General features: G+C 39.2%; 3 protein-coding genes and 1 long non-coding RNA gene across 9 annotated transcripts in view; 2 read left to right on the forward strand and 2 right to left on the reverse strand.

The window, feature by feature from the left end:
* faf1 (Fas (TNFRSF6) associated factor 1) overlaps positions 1–5,049 on the forward strand; it is a 64,137-nt gene extending 59,088 nt beyond the window's left edge. For both annotated transcript variants that reach the window (XM_077534703.1, XM_077534702.1), the window contains one exon: positions 4,434–5,049. In XM_077534703.1, the coding sequence (XP_077390829.1) occupies positions 4,434–4,517 (84 nt within the window). In that variant the 3' untranslated portion in view covers positions 4,518–5,049. The remainder of the gene's footprint in view (positions 1–4,433) is intronic.
* LOC144027300 (uncharacterized) lies at positions 1,842–14,294 on the reverse strand. Its single transcript, XR_013285422.1, has 3 exons — positions 14,150–14,294; positions 2,211–2,489; positions 1,842–2,110 (listed from the first exon to the last, which is right to left on the reverse strand). It is a non-coding gene; the product is annotated as an uncharacterized LOC144027300 (long non-coding RNA).
* A 212-nt stretch (positions 14,295–14,506) lies between these two features.
* Positions 14,507–17,664, forward strand: dmrta2 (DMRT-like family A2). The gene is made up of 2 exons (XM_077534881.1): positions 14,507–15,128; positions 16,603–17,664. Exons 1-2 carry the CDS (start codon positions 14,654–14,656, stop codon positions 17,529–17,531), a joined length of 1,404 nt encoding a protein of 467 aa, XP_077391007.1. The 5' UTR covers positions 14,507–14,653; the 3' UTR covers positions 17,532–17,664.
* A 506-nt stretch (positions 17,665–18,170) lies between these two features.
* The window catches only part of LOC144027399 (uncharacterized), a 103,313-nt gene continuing 100,533 nt past the window's right edge, over positions 18,171–20,950 (reverse strand). For all 5 annotated transcript variants that reach the window (XR_013285452.1, XR_013285451.1, XR_013285450.1 and 2 more), the window contains one exon: positions 18,171–19,326. Coding sequence is in view for 1 of the 5 variants with exons in the window: in XM_077534882.1 (XP_077391008.1) it covers positions 19,296–19,326 (31 nt within the window). In the remaining 4 variants the exon portion in view is untranslated. The remainder of the gene's footprint in view (positions 19,327–20,950) is intronic.

Raw genomic sequence — 20,950 nt, forward strand, 5'->3', positions numbered from 1 at the left:
TGTCTCAGCTTCCATCCTCTCTCCTTTACTTCCCCCTCTGCGCCACGCGGTCCCTTACGTCCCTTTTATTTATTATATTTACCTTATTAAATCACTGCATTTTTAGAAATCGAAACTTAGTCAGTGCACTTCTTCCACATTTCCACTTTGCCCCTCTCGGTCCCCCTTAAGTCTTTACTATGCTCTCCTCTTCCTTTGAACTTCTATATACTACAACGCCTGTTGTTTTGTGTTCCCACCCCGGCGCTACATGCTGTCAATGCTCCTGGCAGCCGATAATGATCTCCCACTGCTTTTGTAATTGGCCAAATAAACACGACACAACACTGGTTTCAAAACGGACAAGCTATTTGGTTTTAATTAACATTGGAGGGCCTGTAATGGCCTCTTAGGAAGGCTGCACGTTTAATTATATTGGGATCTGACATCTCGCGGGCCCGTATTTATTTTGCCTTTCTTTTCTGTCATGCTGAGCATTGCTGAATGCCACCTCAATGTTTTACATTAAAGCAAACCAATTATCAAGTATTTATTATTCATGTTGTTTTACTTTTAATAGTAATAGAAATCAGTGCAAATTGTATTACTTTTAAATTATGACCACTTGCAAAAACTTCCAGTACAAGAGCTGTATTAATATATATATATATATATATATATATATATATATATATATATATATATATATATATATATATATATATTTACAAAAATATTATTGTGAGCAAAATCTTTGCTGCACCAAAATATTAGACACGGTTATCATAATGATGCCAAAACTGACCTGAATCCCAGAGTTTCCCTCAGAAACTTTGCAAAGCCTGGTGGTCAGGGACGGACTTTGAAAAAGAAAGCCTGGCGGGCCACCAGCCTTGTATAGCACTGTGGGAAACCCAGCATCCATTTTATGTACTACATATCCTCATTCTGTACTGTGTGGCAGATGTGCTAACCAAATCGTCCACCTTGCCGCGCTTGGAAATTACCTCTAAATATTTGATGATACAACTCTTAAATTATCTTGGAATATTTTCAAATATTTAGCAAAAAATAGCTAGTCTGATTAAAAGTGTGCTTTGACTCGATTCAGATGATCGCCTGTTTCAGGTCATGGATTTGGGTTGGAGATCCTGAAAACTTTATTGACACAGGGTCAGGAAACAAATACCGCCTGTTTCAGGTCATGGATTGAGTTGGAGATCCTGAAAACGTTATTGACACAGGCTTGATAAACTAAGATCACTTGTTTCAGATCATGGATTGAGTTGGAGATCATCAAAACTTTATTGACACTGGGTTGAAAAACAAAGATAGCATGTTTCAGGTTATGGATTGAGTTGGAGATCCTGAAAACTTTATTGACACAGGATTGATAACCTAAGATCACCTGTTTCAGGTCATGGATTGAGTTGGAGATCCTGAAAACTTTATTGACACCGGGTCGAGAAACAAGTATCACCTTTTTCAGGTCATGAAATGAGTTGGAGATCCTGAAAACTTTATTGACACCGGGTCGAGAAACAAGTATCACCTTTTTCAGGTCATGAAATGAGTTGGAGATCCTGAAAACTTTATTGACACAGGCTTGATGAACTAAGACCACCTGTTTCAGATCATGGATTGAGTTGGAGATCATCAAAACTTTATTGACACCAGGTCGAGAAACAAAGATCGCCTGTTTCAGGTCATGGGTTCAGTTGGAGATCCTGAAAATTTTATTGACACAGAGTCGAGAAACAAAGATCGTCTATGTCAGGTCATGGATTCAGATGGAGATCCTAAAACCTTTATTGACACAGGGTTGAAACAAGCAGCAAGTCGGAGCTTGTCCGTGTCTGTGGTATGCATGCAAACTGGCATGCGAGGCTGCGGCGGCACAGGAGGAGAGAGGATGGCTTAGGCAGAGCGGCGGAAAAACAACAGCTTTGTTTGTTGACAGATGCCTCCATGCTTATGGTCTGTTAATTGGATAACAATGTAAACAATCACCGATGGCGCCCGTCTCCTGTGTCAGTGTGGCATCTTGTTTCCCTACTTTCCTTTTTAGAGTCAGATGCTGCGCTTCCCCGCGTCGGCATTCCCTGGCGCAAAAATTCTGATCCAAATTTTGCTGCGAACACACACACACACACACGCACACACGAGTTGTATGAAGTTCATAGACAGATGCACACGCACCTGCCCCACCCCAAAGCCTCATTTACTCCTACCTGATGCTGTGTTGTCACAACAGCCTGCCGTTCTTATTAGCATGTCAGCCATTTGCGACGCCCCACTCCCGAGGTGGTGGAAAAAGGAACGCTTCAGCCCAGTTGGTGCTGCAGCGTCAGCGTGCCGTTGGGATGCTGTATGATTGCAGTAGGCGTGCGCACACCCCCGTCACACTATTCGCTTGCCGCATTGCCGCGAGGTGAGGGGCTTGAGGTGATATGGCAACCCATCCCTGCTCCCACCAGGCGTCCTGGCACCCCCGCTGAGAAGTCAAGTGTCTAAATGGCACGTTGAAATGAGGGCAGAGAGAAAAAAGGCAGTGGAGGTAAAGACCAGTGTTGTGCGCAGTGGTGTGACATTTCCAAACACCTTTGGGAATGTGTGTTTGCTTCATGTTGATATGTCCTCCTCACCTTCTTCACCTAATGTACTTAACTACATTTTTCTTACACCACATGCCCAAATCTGTAGATTTTTTTTTTTCTTTTCTTGGCACAGCCTGCCAAGTTAGAAATATAAATGAGAGCCGGTGCCTTGATATTGAGAAGTTTAGATTAAATGTGTGTAAGTGTGAAGACTACACAGTACTATAGAACTTCTACACATATAATACACACACAATACGAACTCAAATCCAATGAAGTTGTGACATTGTGTAAAATGTAAATACAAATACAAATTTTCAAATCCTTTTCAAGCTAGAGCTGTGACCAATCCAGTGTGGAATACTGCTCATAATTGTCAATTCTAGCTGGTTATTGGTTACAGTCCAAACAGTTTTTTTTTTTTTTTTTTTTGTTAAAGCATTCCTCAACGTTACCAGTCTTTTGTTGCCACTTTCTGAAAATTGTTGCTGGCATCGAATTCAAAAAGAGAGATTTATTCAAATCTAAAAGTCCTTCAACTTGAATATTAAATGTCTTGTACTGTATTCAATTAAATATAGGCTGGAAAGGATTTGAAAATCATATTTTATTTATATTGATTTTGTTTCCAATACATTTTACACAACATCCCAACTTAATTGGATTGGGGTTTGTCTAAAAGCAAAGTAACAATTGAACATGTTTAACAGTCATACAAGTCCAAAAATTAGTAAACCCCGAATCATAAACACAGTCAAACTTATAATGGTGCCTCGTGCATCTCGTTTTTTACATTTGTAATTTTTTTTAAGTCGTCACACTTGTGCAACAAAAAAATAAATAAAATAAAAAATAATTTCCGAGTTTTTTCTCTTTCAATAAAAAGAAAAAGCATGTGACATAAATTCAGTGTGCAGCCTTTAACACAACCATTACTACATTTGAATAACACATTTTTAAATGTTCGACAATTTAACACCTAATTAATTAAAGCATACTGTATATATAGCACTCTAATTACATGACATGTAGGTTGGCAAGTCTTAATAATTTTTTTTCAGCAAGGAAAATAAGTCTGACTATAACATGAGGCTTATGGCGTGCCCTGTTTACAATCTGGTCACCCCATACATTGAAAATCCTCTCTGACGGGGGATTTAGGGCTAGACATATTTCTAGCTGAAATTATTCAACCGTGTAGTTTAGGTAAAAAGTGATCCTCTGACTTGTGACATAAATTTCCTACATAAGCTGTTGTACATATTGTATGTAGTTTATTACAACACATCTGTACGGAGGGTGATGACAGCCGAAGGCTTGTGGTCAAATTTCATGTTTCATTCCCCACAATAGTGTCTCTGAGCTGTCACTCTTGTTTTTTTTGTTGTTGTTGTTGTAAGGTCAACCTTTACTGCGCTAGGCTTACCAGAGCAGGTACAGGGAACGGCTTAATTATCCTGCTATGTGGTTAGAATAGGGTTCCTAATCAGACGGGCTGGCGCAGATAAGCCGCGGACACGTCTCATTGTCACAGCACCTCCCCGCCACACAGCCCAGGTGTTAGATTGGCCCGATGTAACACAAACCCTCCGGTGATTAGCTCACATAAGCGAAGAGGCCCACGGGGCGTCAGGGAGAATGGGATTGTTTAAAAAAAAAAGAAAAAAAAAAGACATTAACATCAACAAAACAAGCGCTCTCTTACTTCCTCAGATTTCCAAAACGTACGCCGTTTGTGACTAACACTCGTCAAACTCACAGCAGTATCATAAATTTCATTCTTGCCCAAAGTGCAGTTTGGAGTTGTGGATTTTTCAGTCTACCTACGACCTGTCTCATTGTCCAATCTCTCGACAGATCACCCAGTTGGATCCGGGATCGACTCTACTAGAGGCCAAGTTGTTTCCACAGGAGACTCTCTTCCTGGAGGCCAAAGAATAGGAAGTGACTTGACTGAACTGGCCGAAAACAAGCATGGGCCCAAAACCATCTGGGTCTCCACAGTACACACACGTACACGCACACACAGGCATGCACACGCAGTGACACACACGTGCAAGTAAGCTTCTCTGCCCTCGTCCTGGTCACGGTGCGCCACTGCCTGGCGTGCACGTGTTGCACAGAGGAGCAAAGACGATATCGCAAGCACACAACCAACCCCTCACTCACCCAAAAAAACAAAACAAAAAAACAAAACTGCAACTCCCTTGACCGAAATCAGTCTTTTGCTCTTCCTGCCCAAGTCTCTCACACACTTCACATCATGTGTCATCACTTGCCCCCAAACACATCACAGTGACGGCACGGAGATCCCGACTAGACAGACCTTTGTCACAGGAAAAACACTTCACTTGTTCACACACCCCCCAACCTCCTCATTCAACACATTCGACACAACCGAGGCTGCTTTTCCTTTGTTACCACGTGGTTTTTGCGTTTGAAAGATTCAATAAAACCCAGCGAGAAGAGAGAACATGTCTCATGTTCAAAAATCTGTTCTAATCAGGATGAACCACATTTTACATTTTTTGACGATGGAAGTATCACACACAATAAATTCGAGGGCTTTGGCCTGGACACGGCAATATTTACGCTGCATAGCCCCGTGATAGATGCAAATCTGTGACATCGTGAGACCACAAACTTTTTAAAGTGATTTCACCTATCTCATATGCTTTAAACACATTCAAACATTAAGAGAAATACACTTACTAATGTTAAATATCGTGAACATGACGACATTGTGGCAGTTTTAATATCATGATATTGCGCTTATCGTTACATCCCTAGTAATTATACACCATCATACAAATACACTTTAATACACATGAAGGGTCAACACATGCAAACGGATTATTTTGGGCATATGCTACAGTTGGTGTCTCGTTCAGGAAAAGTAAGATGAGGGGGAAAAAATTGTACAGGCACTAAATTGGAATTGAACTTTTATCCATTGAGTGTTCATGTTCCTTGAAATTGGAATGCATATATTACCTTATGGAAAATGTCTGAATAATTATCAACCCTTCCAAGTAGCCACAATGTCTTAAAACAACAGGGAGATAATATTACCAGAAAATACAAAAATACTTTCGATTAATCCAGATGATTTTTGCAGGCAGTTATTTTTCTGGAAGCTGTTTCGAATTAGTCGCGTCTCAAACATGATTTCGAGCAGCTTCAGCTTAATCCTTGCGGGTGAAATCGACAATTATCGGATAAATCTGTCTGAGCGCTGTCATCGCATCCTGTTGCGTCTCCGAATGTTTAGAAGGTCAATCCTTCCATCCATGTAGTCATTCGCAGTCACGGCTGCGTTTTGCTCGCTGCCACGTGCTTGCGCGCGCGCGCGATGTCGGCTCGCATCCGCGCCTGTCTGCTTTCTCACGCGAGGAATGAGTGGCGCTAACGTGCTCACTTCCTCCGCTTGAGCCAAACAAGATGTATGGCTGACGGCAGGGCGAGTCTGGCGGAAGAGCCGCCGGGCAAATCTCGACTTTTTGTCTGCTTATCGGCACGCATGGGACGCTCGATTGGTTCGTTATTTCCGAGTAAGCATGCGTGACGAAGGAGCGATACAATCATGATGAATGATGCGCTTGTTAGATATGAATAACATTTTGCAGCATGTTCGTGTGAGAATATAGAAGGATTTTACACTATATGCACTGTAATGGAAAACATTTTTGCATTACTCGTACATATTTGTGTGTTTGTTGGAAACGGTTGTTATAGTTTTGGAATTTTTCATTGTAGTTTTGATTTCGTTTTGAGTTTTGTTTTTTTTAAATTTAGTCAGTTTTTATTAGTTTTCAGGGTGGTTCTGTTCTTATGAGTTAATTTAATAAACGCTTCGTTTTAGTGTAGTTTCAGTATTAGTTTTAGCTTTTTTTTTTTTTTTTTAAGCGTATTACTTGTGCGCAATATTTAAAAAACACCATAGGGATGACGTCATCTGAAGGTGCTTTTCTATTGGCTTCTGCGAAATTACGTCACTTCTGTGTGACACGCTTTCAGACATCCTTTTTCCAGTTAATCTCAAAATAAATCTTAAAATCGCATTTAAAATCATCCCGAAGGCTCATGCTTTAAATTAATTACCAAAGACTAAAACGGAGGACATTCTTGCTATAATTCTAGTTAGTTTTAGTTAGTTTTGTAAACATAAAATTTAGTTTCAGTTTTCGTTTTTTAAAAACATTTTCGTTTTTATTTTATTTCGTTAACGAAAGTTTTTTATTTTTTTATTTTAGTTTTAGTTTTTTTCATTAATTTTAGTTAACTAAAATAACCTTGGTTGGAAATAGGGGTGTCAGGCGATTATTTACTTATAACTTTTGCTCAAAATGAACGCACTAATTTTGACACACCTAGTTGGGAACACTTTGAATTTTGAAACTTTCCCTACAGGTACCAAAAGGAATACAAATAATCTAAGAGTCAGAATGGGGTCCGTCATAAAACCTTTGGTGGGTAGCTATCATAGAAGTCTAAACATGGTCCTAATTAAGTGGCTTAGTAGGTTTTGAGGTTAAAATTGTGTGGGCCTCGAATGTATCCACTGCCATGAATGGCCCTTCACTTTACATTGTAAAGAATTAACTGGCAACATTTTCCAGCTAATTATTGTTAAAATTTCAGTTAATTACTGTAAAAATCTCTAACAGGTTATGACTGTACTTATTTTTGTTTTTAAAATGAGTTACTGTGTTCTTAAATTTATTTTTATTATCTTATTTATTTATTTATCTTATTTTATATACAGTAAAAAAAAAAAAGAAACGTAATAGATTTTTACAGTAATTAACTGAGATTTTACAGCTATTTTTTTGCCTTTTTTTTTTTTTACTATAAATTGTACAGTCAATTCTTTACAATGTACAGTATATTGCTGTACTTGGGTAATATCAGCATTTTAATCACTGCAGTGGGCAATTAATCTTCTCAGTAACAAAAAAGTGTTATGGCCAGGATGTTTGATTTAATCTTCACTTGACATCTAATGTTCTAATGCTTTCAAATTTGATATTGAAAATCAATGAAGATTAAGCCCAATGTGTGTTTTTTGTTTTTCTCCCCCTGTTGTGGAGGAATTCCTTTTTCAGGGTAAATGGTTATTTCATAACTGGAAGCGCGTATTGAGTTGTGTGCGTGTGTCGGACATGTGGCGCTCAGGGCGAAGGTGTAGTTTGTTTACGCAAGTGTCAGACAGGTGCATGCGCTGTCATCTTCCTCGGGGGGACGGCGCGCGCATAGTGCATCTCCTGCGAAGTGTAAGATTACAGTTGCTATCACGCAGCGTGATGCGCTCGGGCATGTTCCCCTGCTGACAGACTCGGAAATGCCTCGGAAACATAATGATATTCCCCGTCAATCTTTGACGTTAGCTGTTCGTGTCCCTTAGGTTACAAAGGTCATAGATTTACCTTTAAAATCTATTGACTGCTTGGAAAGGTTATTCCCATATCAGTTTATTATTAGTGAGCTTTTCCCACCAAATGTAAAAATTCAGGTTGAACCTATTTTGTACTATAATCTTTAGAGGTCAGCTTTAATTTGCTTTTCTCTAAATGTTTTTTGAGTGTGTCAGCGGGTTGCAACATAGAGACTGGAAGAGTCACAGAAAGGTATCGACATGGACATCCCTGGAAATGTGAAGGTTGATTCATGGAAGGCACCCAAGAGCCTAAGAATGCTATTTTTTTTGTGAGTAATTTATGCTATTTCATTGAACAATTTATTAACCATTTAACCCAGGGGTGTCAAAAATACAGGATCAGGCCCGCAAATGGGTTTAATCCGGCCCGCGAGATAATTTTGTAAAGTTAAAACATTAAAAAAAATACGATGGGGGTGTGTAGACTTTTATATCCACTGTATGTACCAAGTGGGTGTCTATGAATATGGTGCTATACTCCACTTAGATGAGCCGCTCTTTGACACGAGTCAAATCTGAATTGGATGCCTTCATCAGCTCTTCTAACGGGCGCACATTGGGAGCGACGGTGTCCGCGCCCTCTAATGAGCTTAAGGCCACATGAAGATGGAGATGGAGGAGAACCAGCCCCACGCCGGGGTCAAGAATGGCAAGGTAGCAAAATTCCTGACACATGGGCCACGGACATCCCCTCCTTCCTTTTGAAGTGGGAAGCGCGGGGATGTCGGAATCACACAGCATCTCCGCTTTTGGAAGCCAGACGGGCCGAAACCTGGAGGGTCAGCCCTTCAGTTTACTTTCTCAGAGATGGCGGGCCAGGCCAAAGAAACTGAATCTGTGAGGCTTAAACTGTTGGGGAGGGGGCACAAAAGGAGGGTCAGCCTTCTCTCAGTCAGTCTGTTTGTTAAAGACACAATGCACATGCACACAAACACGCATAGCACTAGTACCCCTGTAACCAATCTGATTACAACTCAACTTTTACAAGCTTAGAATTTAACTATAGACCTTAAACATTTATTTTTATTACTTGATTGAAAACTATATTAAGGTCCCTCACTCAAACATTATATGGGATTTTTTGTGTGTAACAATGCAACCCACTTTAAGTCTATTTTTATAATAGATACAAAGTACCAGTTGATTATTTGAGAGTTAAAGTATTGAAATTATTAATGGCTGCAGAACTCGTACACGCTTTATCTTAAGGTCATGAACTGATACGTGAACATTCTCCTTCAGGATTTTCTGGTTTAGAGCGAAATTCATGGTCCAACAATCACAAGTCGTCCAGGGCCTGGAGTGACAAAGCAACCCGGGTCTTTTTCTGAAATGTTGAGATGTAACGATTGTTAATTACTGAATTTCTTGCATCATGGCATTTTGTTTTGTACTATTTTAGACCCTTTGGCATTAATGTCAGAGAGGTTGTATTTAGCTGATTTTTGTGATTAGCTGCAATAAATTCATGATTTAACAAGAGGTGGGAGGGGAAAGTGACCTGTGGTTTAGAATGCCCCCCCCCCCCTTTTTTTTTTTTTTTTTTCCAAATCATGATTTCAAAACTAACAGTGTGGTCCACCTTTTAATAACTGAAACCTGACTATATGGGAAAACAAATTTCCTCAAATCTTTTTTTTTTTTGTCTATTTCTTATGATTAAGATTTGATTATTTTTTTTTAAGATATTGAGAGAGAGAGAGAGAGAGAGAGAGAGAGAGAGAGAGAGAGAGAGAGAGAGAGAGAGAGAGAAACTATAAAAACATTTCATATTTAATCATGTTATTTCTTGGAAGCTGGAATATTTTTCCCCTATTATTATTATTATTATTTATTTATTTTTGCAGTGAGTCTAATTACTAAAATTATTAAATTTGACTAAATGTAAATCCTTTTTTAGAGGTTTGAATAATGAAATCCACTTTTCTTTCCATCTTTATTATTATTATTATTATTATTATTATTATTATTCCGCAAAACGCAATAGACTAAATATTTTTTGTTATACGTTTATTCTTGTTTGAAGGTCGGATGATTAAAACAAATTAATTCCGCGACATATATTTCCAAATGCACTGGGAGACCAAATGAACACTTATAAATGTCTCGCTTTATAGTTAGGGATAAAAACGACTTTAAATCTCGATAAAAATATTTTGATCTGTATTATTGCTATAGTTTTTATTTAGACCACGCCAGTCGACTAAAATTGGATGCAAAAATGAGGCTACTATTCAGTGTTCATGTTTTGTCATTTAACGAAAATTTTAATGTAATTTCTCTTTGAGGGCGCATTTTTACTTAAAATATCAACACTGCATCTCCTTTTAAGACTTTCAACTGGAGTGCTTATTAAAGCGCACCTTGTAATGAAATCCTTCTATGATGAAAAGACGCGCATCAATTTGTAATGTTCCTCTTGTGGAGAAGCGTTATCACAACCTAATAAAGCCACTTGGGATTGTGAATGTGTGCAGTGGCGTGCGTGCAGGAGTTATATTTATAGCTTCATATTCATTTCGAACGCGCGCGCTGCGTGCATTCAGTGGACATTTAAAAGGGCGAGTCTTTGTGCGGAACACTTGAAGTTTCAAAAACAAGGCCAATTGAAGCGGGCCCGCTCAAAGGCGGCGCCATTGTGCGGCGACACATTGAGTTTGGATTGGGGACAATGCTGTTTCTCAAATTTCCCGCAAAAAGAAAGACGTCCTCCATCTGTGATCTCAATGAGCGGCTATTCACCGCCTTGCCGCAGAAAGGGAGGCAGATGTGGAGAGAGAGAAAATGTGTGTGCGCGCGCGCGTCTTTTAATTGGTTACACACACTGCAGTTATGCGCCCGCAGAGCTGCAGTGTCGAATAATCTGGCCGTGTTGATGAATACTTGTAGCCCATTCATTAAACAAAGATAATCCCTGCCAACCTAGCTCCAGGCCACAAAAACGCCATTGTGTGTGAGTGTGACCAGCAATTTGGGGAGCTTTCTAAATCTTCATACACCATGCATGCATGTGCTTGAATTAACTATACATTGAGTTCTAATAATTATAGACTTTATTTTCTATTGCTGTGCATGACTTGTGACTAAGCCACAACGTGAACCAGGGAGCAATATAACTCAACAGATTCAAAGATCCAAGTGGCGCAATGAGATCAAATGTCTTGATTTGCAGACCTTCAAGTAAAAACTTATGATGCGAGTGCATGCGCACTTCCGACCCCCGCCAAAATTCAGGGTTTGGTCACGTGACTTTCGCCATGCAAGTCGAGTGCACTTTTACGACAATTTAGCAGAGGGCAGTACAGGCGAACATTGCCATATCCTGAGATTAATTAAATCTTCTTAGTTCTGATTTTACTAACACAATAGTCATCCGTTTATGTACTACGTTTAGACTATTTGGGCGTCTATAGAACATAATCAAAGGAAATTGTGACGTTGGGGTTATTCTTGAAGAGAATTGCTTGATGTCAGTCAAAACGATTATCAAATTATTTCTTAAAAAAATGTTACAAATATTTCATCAGAAAAAACGGCATTTTTACAAGTACATTTATTATGTTAGGCAGTTCTAACTATATATTTAGCAGCTGAGCCAACGTTAGCTAGCTAGCAAAACCTAGCTAGTTTTCGACACAATCCGCCCTCCCGCCAAATCGCTCATATTTTATTAGTAGCTAAGCCAACGTTAGCTAGCTAGCAGCGCTAGCTAGTTTTCGACACAATCCCCCTTCCCACCAAATCGCCCGATATTTTATTAGCATCTGAGTCAACGCTAGCTAGCTAGCAAACCTAGCTAGCACTAGCTAATTTTCGACACAATACCCCCCCCCCCCCACACCCCAAGTCGACCCTGTCAAATTACAAAAAAGATAGTTGATAGTTTAAAAAAAATAATAATAATTTTCACTTGTACCTAATTTCAAAGTTCCTACTTATTTATATTTTACTTTTACTAAGGCCAATGTAAAAAAAACTTCGTGAATGAGTCGAATCAGTACAGACAGACAGACAGTCATTTAGTTTTACGCATGTAGCTGAACTTTAACGCATGTAAAACGTTTAGCTACCTGCGGTATATAACAGCACAAAACCGACTCTAAGCTTCTTTTTGTCCGAGTGCTACTCTAACCTGCGGCTGCCTGCCGGCCGGCGCGGCTTATCGGCAGGAAGCCTGCCCGGTCGGGGTGCAGGCAGGCCGGGCCGGCGTCAGCGGGGAGGCCGCGGCCGCGCCTCGGGGGTGCGGAGCAGCGGAAACATGCTGCTACATATGTCGGGTCAAGCATGCGCCTTTTGTTTGCCCCCTTAAAAGGGTGTTAAAAACTCCTCATCTGGAGCGTCGCTCAATGCGATGAAAGCCCCGAGCGCGCTTTGGTGGCTGCATGGGCCTAATGAAGCGCTTCAAAGACGATTGGTGCTGCACGGTCACTTTTAATGCGCGGGGGGCATTTTTAATTGGCCTGATGGAATAATGGACGAGGTAATCCCTGTCGTAATGTTTTTTTTTTTTTTTTTTTAAAGGTGTTCATTAAAAGATGACGTCTTGGACCACTTTGCGATGAATTTCGCCGATTGTGTGGATTGATCCACTCACTGGTCACTTCTTTAGGTACACCTGCGCCAGCTATTGCACTTTGTCTTCATTGGCTAAAAACTAATTAATAAAATGTGCAGGTGTACCTAATAATGTGACCTGTCTGCGTCTGTTTACATTGACCAAACACTCGCTGCAACGCGAATTGTCACTTGTAAAGTTGCAGCGACATCATGAAGCCTGCAGTGGCAAAAAAAAAAAAAAAAGTACGTGCAAGTTGTTTTTCTTTTCCAAAGATTTGGCATCAAGTCGCCTCCTTCTCGTCAAGCAGCGGCGGTCCGCGCATATAATTACTTTGAATGTCAAAAAGATGTCGTTTTAATATCGTCTCCATTAGCCTGTTGGCTGGTAATTAAGGTGCAGATGAGGAAACAGATGGCATTTGCTTACAGTGATTCACCGAGTAAACAAAGACGAGAGGCAGGCAGGGATGGATGGAAGGATGCAAAGAGGAAGGGAGGGAAGGATGCACTTTTCTTCTTCTTTGCACCTCCTCGCTGTTGTTCACTTGTTGTCCTCCTCGACACGAGCTTGCTTCTTTAGCTGCGTGCATGCATGAGGGAGTGAACAGGTGAGGGAGCAGGTGTTGCTGTGCTACCCGTTTGCAGCGCTTTGTGTGTGTGTGTTTGTCGCTGAGCACACTTGATCATGAACTGTTCTTATAGACACTTCATGACTGGTCATGCATTCACTGTTTTATTTAATGATGGATGGATGTTTCTCTATTTAAAAAAAAAAAAAAACACACAAGGAACTACAATTCTCATTTTCTAATTTCTTGAGTAACAACAGCAATACTAAGCCCAAACCCAAATTAACAATAATTATTATTATATATTATGAATAATAATTTTAATTAGAATAATGATAATAATAAGAGTAGGGAAAAAAATCATTATAGACAGAAACAATTACCAATGACAACTTATTAACGCTCAGAATAGACCTACATATATATCTTATTGTTAAATAATAAAACAAAAATGTAAACTTATTTATGTTTCCCATAGATGCATTTTTATTCATTTGTATGAATTAATACAATTATAGAACATAATTTCTTACCTTAAATAACTTTTTTTTTTTAAAGCCGAATTTTCAATACTGTTTAAGTGAATATCAATACGCAAGAGGCATGTTGCAATAAAAACACAATAACAAAAGTAATGTTAGCATCGCAAGTACCGGAATGATTTACTATAAATTATTATTGGGCTATGCAAACAAAATAAAAATACATAAATAAAAAATCAAATAAAGGATAGTAAAATAATAATAATAAAAATAAGACGCGCAGAATTGATTCGAAGGAAACTTAACTCAACCTTTTAAACAATAATTGCTATTAATTGAAGTCCTTCATATTGTACTATAAATTTATTTATTGGCGTCTCGATACGTAAAGCCCTAAAATTCGTTTTTAAAAAAAAGTAACATGCAAAGTTGTCTTAAAATAGCCTATTGGACGAAATATGTTCATAAAAGTATTATTTTGTGTCGTTAACATAATCATATAGTCGATTACAAAATAAATAGACTTACCTTGTGGCGGATGACAGAAGCGTCATCTTTAATTAGGGTCACTGAATAATGAGTAGTATCATTTTTTTAAGAAATTAACAGGAGTGATATTATGATGTCTTTTTTGGAAACAGGCTGCATCCAACTTGAGATTTGTGGGAACTCCCTTCACATTCTTAACACTTGATATCTTAGAGTTGGTGATGATGGTGGGGGTGGGGTAAAAAAAAAAAAGAATTTGAAGAAGAACTCAGGTGGACACAGTTGAAAAAGGAAGGCAGCCAATCAGAAGGCCGCCTCCCCTTTTGGCCAATGGCAGGCGCCACATTGTTGTCAAATTGCTCTAATGAAAACGCGCGCGCAACAATAGTGAGCGGAGAGAGCGCTCTTGTAGCCACTGACGCTCTCTGGAGGAAGTGAAAGTGTCTCTCGCGCGCACACGCACACCGCGGAGCTCCTCTTTAGCACCCGGCGGATGAGGTAGAAGCGCCCCGCGGTCTCGTTCGCTCGTTCGTTCAGCCACCGATGGATCTCAGAGCGGAGATGCAGCCGGCCGTGTCGTCGTCGGCTTCCGCTTCCGTCTCGCAGGTGCACCCGGGAGCGGTAGCGGCGGTGGCCTCCATCCCCGTGTCCATGGCGGGAAACCTGCTGCGCGGGCCGCCGCTGCTACTGCGCGCCGCCGACAAGTACCCGCGCACGCCCAAGTGCGCGCGCTGCCGCAACCACGGCGTGGTGTCGGCCCTCAAGGGCCACAAGCGCTACTGCCGCTGGAAGGACTGCATGTGCGCCAAGTGCACGCTGATCGCCGAGAGGCAGCGCGTCATGGCGGCGCAGGTGGCGCTGCGCCGGCAGCAGGCGCAGGAGGAGAACGAAGCCCGCGAGCTGCAGCTGCTCTACGGCACCGCCGAGGGGCTCGCCCTGGCCGCCGCCAACGGCATCATCCCGCCCAGGCCCGGCTACGAGGTCTTCGCCTCCGTGGTCGGCGAGGCCGGCAACTCGGGTGAGACTCGCTCTTAAGCTTAACTTTTCATGAATTGATTGACTTTGGTGAAAATGTGCTAGCATGGTCCGATAAGGAGAAAGACTAACTCATCCTTCGTCATGGGATAAATCAAGAAGTACAATTGAAATAAATATAGACCCTTAAAACTAACGAGTTAAAAATAACCCAATGAGCAGGTTTTGAGGGTGCATATGACTCACACAGAACAAACTGTTAGAAATGTACTTTGAGTCATATTTTAACGTTAGAATCGATTCAACTGTTAGCTTAATACGCAAACATTGTTCAATATTATGACAGTAAATTAATAATGACGTATAGGCAATTAACGATGTCCCCATGTGTGCAGCACATTTTTCCTGCACATGATAACTGGTTTATGTTTTGTACGTTCTGTTTTATTTATAATTAGCCTGCAGGGTTACAATATGACATCATATATTTTTGTACGCGTTTTGAGCCAAATTACTGCAATGCATTTGTATTCAATTTCAATTCAATTAATTTCCCGTCACGAAAAAGCAACGTATTCGCTCAAGGTCGTTGAGCAAGTTGAAAATGGACAATCTCAGAAGAGCAAGTATGGTGTGGAATATATGTATTTGTAATCATTTTAAATATGGAACAACTTGATTTTTCGTTCTAAGATAGTACAAATATTTGTATTGACCATTTATCTAACGAGACCCAACACGTCTGAAACAAGAACTTTGTCAAAGAATAGCTTCTTCAATTTTACAAAAATTAACATAAATTCAGCAATATACATTTTTTTTTTAAATTAAAAATATCAGGTCACCAAATACACTATCAAACGATATCTTACACTAGCAAAAAATAATGAGAAACAGTTCTAATGATAATAATAATAATAATAATAATAATAATAATAATAAAAGCTGCCTTTACAGAAATAACAATTGACACTTTTGAATTAAACTGACAGTAGTGAAAATTATTGAAAATTATTATTTGAACAATACGTTTGTTGTGCAGGCCATATATGTGACAGCCATTTCTAATATTTTGGTCACCTTATGAGCAAATGTTCCATCATAGAAACAGTTATGTATTTATTATTGTGCTTGTAGCTTGCTTGCATCACAGTACAGGTTTACACTTGCGCAATAATTGTTTAATTGATGATCTCTCAGGAAGGCAGATTGAATTAAAAGCGGTGTAAACGAGGAACTTTTAATACAGTCTTTTGAATTTTAATTGAAATAGTCGACTATCATTCTATATATTATTGATTAGTTTTTTTTAATGGCATAAAGTAATGACAATGAAACGTCGAGCATATCTTGATCATTAAATAATTTTAGTTCTTTAATTAGTACTTTCCCCCCCCTTTTTTTTCTTTTTTTTTTAGGGAATTTTATGATGGCGATTTTTTTTTAACCAAACTGTTCTTTTACTGCAGGCCCACCTAATAAAATTACAACTATTTATTTATTTTATTGGTGGACAGATTCAAGCGTGCAAAAGTTCGACTTGTTCTCAAAGGGCCAAACGTCCGGCCCGGCCACCCCGCAGCAGGCCGGCGGCAAGCAGACGCCCGCCGAGAGCGACTCTGGTCCGGGCATGTCTTCCCCCGACGCTCGGCACGGAGGAGGCGGAGCTTCCGGCTCGGAAAACGGGGACAGCGAGTCATTCGTCCACTCGCCGCTGGCCAAGCCTTCGAAGGACGGCGGCGAGACTCCCTGCAGGTCCGTCAGCTCCCTCTGCTCGGACTCCGGTTCCGAGACCGACAAGGACGAGCGCGAGCCGTCCTCGCCGTCGCCGTCCTCGGCGGCCTCCAGGCACATGCACGCCATCGACATCCTCACCCGGGTGTTCCCCAGCCACAAGCGCAGCGTGCTGGAGCTGGTCCTGCAGGGATGCGGCAAGGACGTGGTGCAGGCCATCGAGCAGATCCTCAACAACCCGCTCCAGGGCGCCCAGCACAAAACCGGCTCCGAGGAGACGTGGAGCGGCGATCGGGTGCTGCAAAGCTCGCAGCCGCCCCCTTCCACTTCCTCCTCCTCTTCGTCCTCGTCGGCCCCGGCCCCGGCCCCGACCCGACCCATGCTGCCCGGCGCCATGACGCTCAGCAACCGCTCGGCCTTCTCGCCCCTGCAGCCCAACGCCCCCCACTTCGGAGCGGAGACGAGCGCCTACCCGCTGGGGACCCACCTGGGACTCAACCCGCTGCGTCTGGCCTACTCGGCGCACAGCCGGGGTCTGGCCTTCATGACGCCGTACTCCACCACCGGCCTCATGCCCACCCTGGGCTTCAGACCCCCGATGGACTACGCCTTCAGCGACCTCATCCGCGACAGGACCATGTTGCACAAGGAGCAGGGCTACGCCGGAGGCCTCTACGGGCCTCTGGTCAACAACACGCCGGACAAACAGTGACCGCAGGCGGGCTGAGCGAACGCGTACGTCGTTTGAGCGTTTATTCAAGTGGTTCGCATTTTCATTTACGAGTTAAAAATAACCCAAGTAAAACCATAAAACAAGTAAAACCGAACCATTTAAAGCCAAAATTAAATGCAAATACACGTTCAAAACACCTGAACACGATAACATGCAGTTTAATCATTTACTTCGCATACCACTAGAGGGAGCCCTCATGATTTTTATTTCTTGATATGCCTCTTAAAGCCCGTTTAATATTCTTGTAGGCACTTGTTCGCCAATTGACCATCTCACTAGTGGTGCGGTAATTACCCAGAATAGTCACAAGTTGTCTGACTTATGCTACAATGATGATGGATGTCGAGGATTTTGAATAAACGCTCAAACGTCTTCCCATGATACACACACATTCCATTTGTATTTGTGGCCACAGGTGTTTGATTGTTGGCAAAAAAAAAAAAAAAAAAGTGTCGTGTTTTGGCCGTGGGCGATTGTAAATAAATACACAAAATCTGGCTTAGAGTCAAAAGATGGGAAAAAAACTTATTGGATTATGATGGCTGAAAAGGGTGTGTTTAAAAAAAAGAGCGAGAGAGAAAGGTCACACAGATTTTATTTGTATTCCCTAATTTTCAAGACAATTCTGCAGGAAATCAAATTAAAATAAACCAGTGAATCATTTTTCAATCACAACAAAAAAAAACAAGTGGTTAGTGTCAATCGACAAACCGTTTCCCAAATTCAACTGCACTTCAAGTTATTCGAACTGATGGTTATTAATCCATTTTAAGATGTTCCTGTTGTACAAGTTGAACTAATTAATATCATGTTAAAAAAAAGAAACAATGACATCCTGCTTTATTATATACATAATTATTGTTTACCTTTGGTTTTTATATCTCTTTCCTTTTCACCTGCCTGTATATTGCATTTTTAGTATGAGGACATGCTAGCTCTCACTTGACTTTTCGTTAAATTTTTTGTGACAAAGTGCAAAAATCATGTCTGTTCTCTTCAAACGTATTGTCAGATTGTATGCATATGCTCTAAATAACAAATGTTATTTTAAAGAAATGCTACGATTGTGATGATGATGATGATGATGAATGTAATGTTAAGGTCGACAAAAATCCCACAATAAAGACAGAAATATGCTCGTCTAAATTTGTAATAAATGTTAAGATATGTAAAAAAAAAAAAAAAAAAAAGTAAAAACTGCACACACGCAAACCTGCATCGAAAGAAGGAGTAGCACAACATTTTTCAAGGTTTCATTAGAAAGCAGTCACGAGCGAGCTATTCAATGTAACTATTTTTGAATGTCATTTATACACATTCCACATTATTAAAACTTTTCTTACATTGAGCGTTTAATATATTTTATCACGTGTAATTGCGTTTTACTTTTCGCTACTTGCTTGGTTTTCCATTGAGACTTTTTGAGGCGTAAAAAAAGAAAATTCAGGTCAAACTTTGACTTCTACAATTCGGTGAACAGAATTTGATTTTTATTCAGACTATAAAATAAAAATGAACTATAAATGTATTGTGTGGGGGAAAACAGAATCGTAGTGTACCGGTTTTGTAAAACAATATACTTTTCTATGTCAAAACACATACAAGGACTTTAGCGTGAATAAGGCTGCGTGAAAAAAATATATGTATATATTTTAAACGAAGGACGACCGACGTTAGAGTGGAAGTCGAGAAGAAGTTGAAATTTTACAAGGAACAATGGCGCCACCTGCTGGTCATCTTGTGTCAGCGCTGTTCAATTGCCTCAAAATGTCTCCTGTTGGAGAGGAAGGACAGGAAACGAAATGAATTACTTGATATGCGTAATAATTGAAACGTGAAGCTGCATTTCACGCTTTATGTCGTCATAAGAAAAATAAATGTGAGGAAAAAACATTTGGAGTCACTTTCAATAAGGGCTTGCTCAACCTTAAAAAGACACCTTCATGTATGCATGTTAAAAAAAAAAAGACAACTTACTATACATGGTCTGTTTTTTGTTTTTTATCAATTTTTTTTTAAACGCCTTACTATACATGGTCGTTTAAAAAAAAAAAGTCTTACTATACATGGTCATTAAAAAAAAAAAAGTCTTACTTTACATGGTCGTTTAAAAAAAAAAAAGTTACTATACATGGTCGTTTAAAAAAAAAAAAGTCTTACTATACATGGTCATTAAAAAAAAAAAAAAGGCTTACTATACATGGTTGTTTAAAAAAAAAAAAAAAAAGTCTTACTATACATGGTCGTTTAAAAAAAAAAAAAAAAAGTCTTACTATACATGGTCGTTGAAAAAAAAAAAAAAAGGCTGACTATACATGGTCATTAAATAAAAAAAATTTCTTACTATACATGGTCGTTTAAAAATAAAAAAAAGTCTTACTATACATGGTCATTAAAAAAAAAAAAGCCTTACTATACATGGTCGTTTAAAAAAAAAAAAAAGTCTTACTATACATGGTCATAAAAAAAAAAAAAAAAGGCTTACTATACATGGTTGTTTAAAAAAAATAAATAAAATGTCTTACTATACATGGTCGTTTAAAAAAAAAAAAAAAGTCTTACTATACATGGTCGTTTAAAAAAAAAAAAAAAATAGTCTTACTATACATGGTCGTTGAAAAAAAAAAAAAAAGGCTGACTATACATGGTCATTAAATAAAAAAAATTTCTTACTATACATGGTCGTTTAAAAATAAAAAAAGTCTTACTATACATGGTCGTTTAAAAAAAAAAAGTCTTACAATACATGGTCGTTTAAAAAAAAAAAAAAGTCTTACTATACATGGTCGTTTAAAAAATAAAAAAAAAGTCTTACTATACATGGTCGTTTTTTTTTTTTTTTTTTTTTTTTTTAAAAAGAGTCTTACTATACATGGTCGTTTAAAAAAAAAAAAAGTCTTACTTTACATGGTCGTTTAAAAAAAAAAAAAAGTCTTACTATACATGGTCATTAAAAAAAAAAAAGTCTTACTTTACATGGTCGTTTAAAAAAAAAAAAAGTTACTATACATGGTCGTTTAAAAAAAAAAAGCCTTACTATACATGGTCGTTTAAAAAAAAAAAAAGTCTTACTATACATGGTCATTAAAAAAAAAAAAAAGTCTTACTATACATGGTCGTTTAAAAAAAAAAAAAAAGTCTTACTATACATGGTCGTTTAAAAAAAAAAAAAAAAAGTCTTACTATACATGGTCGTTGAAAAAAAAAAAAAAAAAAGGCTGACTATACATGGTCATTAAAAAAAAAAGCCTTACTATACATGGTTGTTTAAAAAATAAAAAAAAAGTCTTACTATACATGGTCGTTTAAAAAAAAAAAAAAGTCTTACAATACATGGTTGTTTAAAAAAAAAAAAAAAAAGTCTTACTATACATGGTCGTTAAAAAAAAAAAAAGTCT

Source organism: Festucalex cinctus, chromosome 10 (genome assembly GCF_051991245.1).
Source record: "Festucalex cinctus isolate MCC-2025b chromosome 10, RoL_Fcin_1.0, whole genome shotgun sequence".
Classification (NCBI taxonomy): domain Eukaryota; kingdom Metazoa; phylum Chordata; class Actinopteri; order Syngnathiformes; family Syngnathidae; genus Festucalex; species Festucalex cinctus.

What these genes read in the sequence shown, in the direction of transcription:
- dmrta2 (XM_077534881.1), top strand. Translation starts at nt 14,654, where the DNA reads ATGGATCTCAGAGCGGAGATGCAGCCGGCCGTGTCGTCGTCGGCTTCC. An exon ending in CGGCGAGGCCGGCAACTCGG is followed by an intron (nt 15,129 to 16,602) that starts GTGAGACTCGCT and finishes ATTGGTGGACAG; the next exon opens with ATTCAAGCGTGCAAAAGTTC.